This window comes from Triturus cristatus, chromosome 9 (assembly GCF_964204655.1).
Source record: "Triturus cristatus chromosome 9, aTriCri1.1, whole genome shotgun sequence".
Lineage (NCBI taxonomy): Eukaryota > Metazoa > Chordata > Amphibia > Caudata > Salamandridae > Triturus > Triturus cristatus.
In genome coordinates this window covers 105,525,886-105,534,269 of record NC_140592.1, presented here as the reverse complement: position 1 = coordinate 105,534,269, position 8,384 = coordinate 105,525,886, and the positions used below count along the sequence as shown (strand labels likewise).

The 8,384-nt window shown below is 45.0% G+C and overlaps 1 protein-coding gene across 1 annotated transcript in view; it reads left to right on the top strand.

The window, feature by feature from the left end:
• Positions 1-1,156: 1,156 nt before the first annotated feature.
• The window catches only part of ARL8B (ARF like GTPase 8B), a 106,618-nt gene continuing 99,390 nt past the window's right edge, over positions 1,157-8,384 (top strand). The window contains exon 1 of the mRNA XM_085624505.1: positions 1,157-1,453. Within this exon, the coding sequence (XP_085480631.1) occupies positions 1,334-1,453 (120 nt within the window). The 5' untranslated portion in view covers positions 1,157-1,333. The remainder of the gene's footprint in view (positions 1,454-8,384) is intronic.

The following is an 8,384-nucleotide window of genomic DNA, read 5'->3' as shown; positions in this document are numbered from 1 at the left end:
GGAAAGTAGCTTCTAGTGCTTTCTAGAACGTGCCATGCATGGTATTTTTCACCAGCTGCCCTTTAAAATACCATGGTTTGTCCATGTGGCATAAAATTACCTCGATGTTTAACTTTCATGTGACAGGGGTTGGGTGCCTAAATTAATGAGTGTTTGCATAGGATGGGGTTTCAAAAAGAGGAGGGAGATATACGTTTCAAGTACACTAGAGAGGGAATATTCCCTGAATGTGTTCTTCCAATCAAATCATTTGTTTCAGGTATTCGTGGTGAGCACTGTATCCACGTTGAGATAGATTTGATTTAACATGGAGAAGACTAGCAAATCAGAAAAGCTTTGCAAATGTAAAGGCGGCCGTGAAATTGCTGTGAAGATCCCCCACAGTCTCCCTGGTCTACAGAGACGGGCAATGCAGGTACGAGCGGTGGGGCCGGGTGGAGGAGGTTTTCGACAGACAATGACAAAGGAAATTGAATTAAATAATGAATGTTCCTTTGTCATTGTCCGTCGGAATCCTCCCCCACCCGGCACCACAGCCTCACAACTGTTACCTGCACGGGCCGCGGCTGCTGGTCTATTTTCATTCTAGACTGTCATCAAACACTTATAAGGTCCCAAAGGCGATTCCTATTGGGTATGCCAATGCTTGTTTTGTTTTGAGAATCTGGTCACCCTATTATTATTCATCCTTCGCACATACGATGGTCGTCTTGCTGCCAGTTATTAAACGTGAGAGCAGTCTAGTTTTTTTTCTTCGAAAGGGACGCTCCTTCTATCTGTTCTCAAGGGCTGGGCTCCCTAATTATGGGCAGAGAAGTAGGACAAACTCCGGAACCTCTTGTGTTTTTCTCGTAAAGCTCAGGGCCCGTAAATTAGAGATTATAATCAACAGACTATTTTTCATGTTAAAAATCCATAATGACTAGGGGTAATATGCGAATAGTTAGGTTAAGCCAATGCTCAACCTTCCTATCCACGTTTGTTTTCTTAAATATGCGGAAACTTTTCTATAGCATTATGTTGCGAGCTGGCGTCTGACTATGGGTGGCTAAACCAGAAATAGTTGAGGTGAATGCAGCTGTCCGTTTCTGCCCTTTCTTTGTATCCGACAGCCTTGTTTCAATATGGCGGCGCCTCTGTTGAAATAGGATAGTCCGTCGTCGGTCTTGTACCGCGCTGCCGCTAGGTGTCGCCGCTGGGGCAGCTCGCACAGACGCTTGCAGCCAGAGCCGGTTGCAGGGAGTTCATCTCTGGCTGTCTGCCGTTTAGTGCCCGGGCCTGTCTGTAGCGCCCGGTTCTCCTCCTCCCCTCACCGGTGCCTCACTGCTTTAGGATGGGGCTGCTCTCCCGGCTCTTGGGCTGGCTGCGCTCGCTCTTCTGGCGGGAGGAGATGGAGCTGACCCTGGTCGGGCTGCAGTACAGCGGCAAGACCAGCCTGGTGAACATCTTAGCGGTGAGTGCCGGAGTTGATGGGGAAGGGAGATAATGGGGTTTTGGAAGAGGCAGGTGAGAGCGATGGGTGGAGGCTGGAAGGGAGCAACTGGAGGGGTATGCGGTGGTTTGAGCAGGTGGACAATCGAGTGTTGCAATAAACAACCAAAACTTATTTTATGTTGGGTAAGAGTAGTGTTTACAGATGTGACTGTGCTTCTACTTGGCGTTTATCAAACCAGCGAGTGTATTCTGGGGAGTGTAGTCATGGTTTAGTGGGAGCAGCTCTCATGGAAACAAATTGATATGCCGAAGGAAAACGCTCTTGGAAAACGTGTGTCCTTGGCGACTGCCATCTGGTAACCTCAGGGAAGAGTGGCTCATCAGTGTCTGTTCTCTCTATCTTCGGTTTTTAGTATTGGTAATCGATGACACGATGAACCATTCAAACCTGACATCGGGCAACGTGATCTCACAATGCATATAGAACATGACCCCGGATGTAAAAATAGTGAAAGCTGCCAGCCAAAAACACAAATGTTAATATTGGTTGAGGCAGACTGTATTCAGCTCCTAAACATAAACGGTTTAGGGATCCGGGGAAGGTCAGCCAACATCATGACAATGGTTTTTTTTGGGTGTGGGGGGGCGTTTGTACGGGACTATTACACTGTTAAGTGGACCACAAGGTCCAACACGGCAAGTAAAAGAAAGGCCAGTCTGTTCAGTGGTGTGCCAGACATTTTGAAGCCAGTTGGTGCCTCCCTATAGAGAATGCACAGCGCAACAACACGACTGGCATAGCCTCTGTGAACATACTGACTCGTGGTGGAAGGAAGGTGAAATGGTATAGAAAACCAGAGCCACGTCAAATTTACTGTTGTACAATTGAAGGAAAATACTTGAAACCAAAAGTAGGCAGCGTGTAGCTTACTACATCTGGGATCCACTGAACCATTGAAAATAGGAAGGTTTGTTAGGTCAGCGGAAGCAGATGTATAGGCATTCATGGCAAGAATTCTTAGTCATTTGTTGCAATTGCATACTGGGCAGATGGCAGCAGAACACTCATGATCCAGACAACTACAGAAGTGATTATAGCTCTGTGCTATGGCTTGTTTGGAGTAAAGAAGAGCGCCTCAAACAAGAGCTGAGGTCCTCAATAGTCGAGTATGTCTAATAAAAAATGGGATGTTTAGAGTCCAAAACGAAGTGGGGGCTGCTGAAGGACAGGAACTGTGGTTTTTTGGAGAAGATTGCATCTGCAAAGAACTGGGGTCTTTTTTTTTTGTAGCAGAGTTGCATCTGACCAAAACTAGTGTCTGGTGGAGAGTAGTACCACGAAAAATACCTGAGGCTTGTACATAACGGTGCATCTGAAAAAAAAAAGCTGGGGGCTGATGGGGGTGGGAGGTGGGAGGGGGAGTGCAGCAAACAAGAACTTGTGCAGGGACAGAAGAGAGAAGCTAAGAAAGGGAAGTACACATCAGGCAGAATGTTGGGGCTGGAGCAGAAACGTGCATCTGATAAGAACTATGGCTATTGGTAAGAGAGTAGTTGGCAAGAACTGGGTCCTAAGAGTGCAGTTTCTTAGAACTGTAGGGTGGTGGTGGTTCAAGACAGCTACCGACAAGAACTGACACTGGCGGAGAAGAAAGCAGCTGACAAGAACCGAGGGTGGTGGATCGGGGAGAAGAAAATAGCTGACAAGAACTGTGACCTGAGAGTGTAGCTGATAAGAACTCTAGGGTTGGGTGTGAAGAGTGCTTCTAACAAGATCTTTAGAAGACTTCTGCTAATACTGTTTTACTTCTCGGGCAGGGAGATAGGGTGCCTGCAATACCTTTCAAGAACAAGCGTCTATCTGAGAGACACACTTAACTTTTGCCTCCTGGAGGGCAGCGCTCCTAACGATTCACAACAATATTTAAGAGCATCACGAGCTGAGACAGACAATTTAGCATAGTTCCTCCACCCAGTCTTGAATTCAGGACTCTCTGAAATGTCTCAGCATAAAAAATAGCAACATTTACGATTTTTAAAAAGAATGCTGAAATGTCTATGATAGAATAGTTTTTGGGTCTGTGAAGCACAGCTTCGCCTGCAGTCTTTCAGTGCTCACTCAAGAACTTGTAGCATCCTTTAAGACAATGGATCTTTGTTCTGCAGTTGAAGGTAAGGCGCAGCTGACAGTGGAGGTTCGAGGCAGAAGTTAAGAGGTGAATATTAAGGAGAATGGAGTTTGATACGCATTATGAGGGACTGCCCCCTCCTTACTCCCCAGTGCTCTCTGAAGAGTAAAAGTCCAAGCAGACGTCAACTGATGACAAACGGAGGAATCTGCAATGCAAATAGGCAAAGCAGTGAGAACTCTATTTCTAATTCACTGCTAACTTAAGATGGAGAAAATTAGTGAAACTAATAAATTGTAGTTATTACCTGAAAGCGAAATAAAGAACTATCCCCACATATTTTTGCATCTCCTCTCAAAGACTAAAACTGCAATTAATTAAGAATAATGCATCAAACGCATTGCTTGATTCTATGTCTAGAGAGTCAGTAAAAAGAAAGAACATCTAGTAGAGGAGAATGCTTATAACCTCTTCTAAAACACAGGGCCTGGTGTATCAAAGGGTTTTACCTATTCTGTCTCTATGGTAAATATTAGTACATGTGAGCTTACGGTGTTATAACAGTTGCATTCCACCCCAAGGGGCGCCATGCTTCTCCTTGGATGTACTAGTACCTTAGAAGAGCACTTCCTTACCACTACAAGTCTGAGAATTGTTGCATAAATAGTTGGTCGAAGAATGCCTTCAGTAAGAGGCTTTGGTTTAGTAGAGTGAGATGGACGCTGTCTCCAAAACACTGGCGCACAGTAAGGGGTTCATAATTTGTTCCAATGTAATAATACATGTTATAACTTTATCTGTGAAGACGGGTTCCCTTCAGTTCCAAGATGGGGATCGTTTCTTCATTGATCAACCCTAGATTTAAGATGGATTTCTGAAAGTTTTAGGGCTCTGAACGGATTTTTTTTTTTTTGAGTGCCTACTAAATATTTTAAATGCTGATTAAAAGGCAATGGCATACCTGCAGAAGGACGTTCCATTGTGCTGTGTTTAACATACTTTCTAAACAGTCTACACCCAGCCCATCCCTGTAATGTATGTCCACTAAAGCCATGATGGATTCCTTTGGTATTTATTTACAGGCACAATTATTTACAATGCTTGAGTTTCGTTTAATCACTCTGGCCTCCCCAGTGCAATGCTGTAATATAGTCAGTCTTTTGGAAAAATGCTGTGCTTTGTTCCTATTTTAGCCCTCATGATGAGCATCGTGACGTTCTGCTTTTATAATCGGGGGTGCACCGTTCTTAAGGGTCATTGGCTGTTATTTTAGTGGGCAGATACTAACACCCACTGTTATTTTGGTGTGTTTTTAATGGAGAAGGTGAGCTGTTTTTGAGGGTCGTTGGTGAGTAATCTGGAGTATGGTCTGCTTGGGATTCAGCTCTGCTGGCTGTGTGTCTATACTCTGCACCCACTTGACTTATTATGCCTTCAGTTCTTGTTTAATGGGATGAAGCACTCCACGATTTTCCAATCCTCCATTTTCCCAAACATCACGTTAGTTCAATAGTCCTTTACTTAAATACATGTTCTTGTTATCTCTTTCTAGTTGTCTACTGCTGCTTGCAGTGAAGTGCAGCTGCCCTCTTTTGAGTAAAATTTGCAGGTATTGGTGGGAGGCACTTCAAGGAGGTTGGTCCAAGTACATGTTCTGTTTAAAGCACTTAACTCAAAATTCCTGCTCCTATCAGGAGTTGTGTGCCAGACGTTTTGTCCCATGGCTTTAAGGCATCATTGCTTGCTTTCCCGATGTGAGTTTTTCGAAATGACTCACTCTCTCAGTGCATGTTTACTGGACCAGGTAATGGCGCCCCGATACTGGTGAATGCTTCAGCTCTGGCGCTTTTTAATGTTGTCAAGCTCTGTAACATGCTGCTCAAGATATAATCAGAAATTGGTGGTAAAGGAGAGAATTGTTTTGGACTGCAGTCTCTCTCTGTGGATTAAAAAGTTATTGTTTTGGGATGTGGTTGGGAATGGTTAACGGGCAGGTTTCCATTTTGATAGTGGAATTATTTCCAGAGCACCAAGAATCACTGTTAGAACGCTTTCATCCACCCCCGCAAAAGAATTTGCGGAATAAGTTACCAAATTTTGCCGCACCCAGTTGCACTTCTTACAGTACACAACAACACCTTTTGTGTCATTTTTGCAGCACTTTTTTTTACTTGCAATCGTTCCTTTTCAGCCTTAAAATAATGCAGACTGTTCCATCAAATAGGTATGTTAGAGGTATCTGCTAGTATTTGTTTAGTACTGCCATTGACTTTATTGAATCAGAAGGGTGAGAACCTGAATTGATTCTGCCAACACTCAAAGTCATAACCTGCTAGTTGTACCAACAAGTAAGCAACAAGGACTTAAGTCCTCAAGTCACTTTGTGCTAAAACACCATACTATATCTCTAGCCACCATCGTCTAATTTTTAGCTGAGAGCATATAGCTCGAAACATGAGGCTTCACCAACGTTTCGCAAACCCTCCAAAGTCCTTTAAATGCTCTTACATCTCGCTTCTTTGGGTGGCATGAATCAGGTGGTGATAGTCAGATATGAATTACCTAAGGTGCAGCATTACAGCAACATAAAACCCAGAAACACCTTTCTGGACTTTTGCCCCTTCTCTCTCTCTCTCTACGTGACTTCTAGCTTTTACTGCTGACCTATTTCGAGGAGCACTGGCTCAGAATAAGCAAGTTTAAAGCTGGAAGTCGTGTGGAGTGTGAGCCAAAAACAGAGAAATAATACAGTAACTGCACTCAATGACTCCCCTTAGTTGTTGTTGTATTGTAGTTGCTTTTGTTTAGTGCTTCATACCGCTTCGAGCTTCCAAAGAGCATTTGCAGACAGATGGCAGCCTTCTTAGTAGTAGTGCCTTAGATGGAGGGAAGTGTCTGTGGGTAGTGGTGGTGTGCGTGATGATCAGTGTTGTGGTCATGTTGTGTTTTTGTTGCTGTCTTGAGGTGCACCCCTCTTTCCTCTGTGAAGGACCCCCACCAACCCTCACTTTCCTCCATGGAGGAACACTCCACTCTTGCAATACTCCCTTTTAGGACTTTGGTGCATCCTCAAAATGCTCTCTGCAATAGCTCACAGCCATCCCCCCCCCCCCCCCCCCCCTCTGTATATTTATTTAAGACCTCAGTGACTACAGATGGTGCTCCCTGTCCAGCCAGCAGACAACTGACTCCAGAGAGAACCCAACTAAGACATAGTGCATAAGAACACTGGAACACTTATGAACCAACACTCCAGGTGTAAAGATACATGTACTATTATTAAAGATTTAGACACTAGGATGACCTCACACATGTGCAACACATCTTCTTCCCTTTATAAAAACAAAATGCACACACAGCATCATTCATATCATTATACTGAATAGCAGTCAATGGCTTAACCTTTTTTTGCATACATAATCCTCCAAGTGCCTTGGTGGTATCCTCTGTCTAGGCTCCCCTTGTGCACTATCCACCCGCATCTCATTCAAACTGTCTTCTCCACACCCTTCTCGTTCAAACATCTTGACCTTTTTATTCCCAGCACCTCATCATCCTGAATCTACTACCCTACTCTTGTGCTTCTTTGTTTCTTCCTTCCACTGCTTCTGTCCCAGCACTGGACCCGCTTTCATACAAATACATATTGGGCGATCCCCAAGCAGGGATCCACTAGGGAAGGGTACCATTGGAGAGGGGAGATTCTCCCCTTTCCAATGTAGCTCTCCCAAGTGTTTCGGTGCTCGGGAGGGGATGGGGAGGGAGGGAGGGAGGAGGAGGAGAAGAGGGCTGAGATAGCCCAATGAGCACCGAAACATTGAAACTAAAACTAAGTTTCAGTTTCGTTTTCAATTCTAATGAGGACAGCGTGCCTTGCGTGCGATCGTCGTTACACTGAAAATCACCAAAGGGCATCAGGAGGTTGGGGAAGCTCTTCCCCCACCTGCAGAGGTCCCAAATAAAAAAAAAAAAAAAGGAAATCCCTCTGCTTTTTGCAGCAGAATGATTTAGTGCCCCTGTCCTCATGATGGAATGGTTCCGTCATGAGCACCGAAGGATCAAAACAAATCAAGACGCCTTACTTGAAAATGTGCAAATGATACATTTTCACTGAAACCAATTTCCACACACAATCGTTTGTGCACAATATAGTTGTACAAGCAAACTGCATGTCTACCCAAATGTTGTGGACATTTCAACAGAAGATGTACTGTCTGTAAATGACCGTGCATTACCAAACCAATGCTACAAAATGCACCACCAGCTACATACCACACCCATGCCACTCTCCAGTTTCATGGATGTGGCACAATTGGTTCACTTGTGTTTTTTGTATGATAATTGGATTTTTCACAATCCCTTGGAGTTGAGTGATGATATATTTACTGCAGCACCTTCACTCTGAAAATTGTTCCAGCACCACTGGCTGTGAACAGCAGAGCGTAGATTATAACTTAACAATAAAGCAGTATTGTAGTTTGTGTGTGAGCCATGGAAGTAAAGGGTTGTGTCTGATGCAGAGTAGCTCAAGCACTCTGTGAGGCAATGGGAAGTTTAGTCTAAAGATGCATAAGCTAGAATATTCATAGTTTGAGCCAGGTGTGGGGGGGAGGGGTGTGGGGGGGTGGGTGTGGGGGTGGGGGTGGGGGAGGGATGTGGGGGAGGGGTGTGGGGGATGGGTGTGTGTGTGTGGGGTGGGCGGGTGTGTGTGGGGGAGTGGTGGGTGTGTGTGGGGGAGTGGTGGGTGTGTGTGGGGGAGGGGTGTGTGTGGGGGGGGTGGGGTGTGTGTGGGGGGGGTGGGGTGTGTGTGGGGGGGGTGGG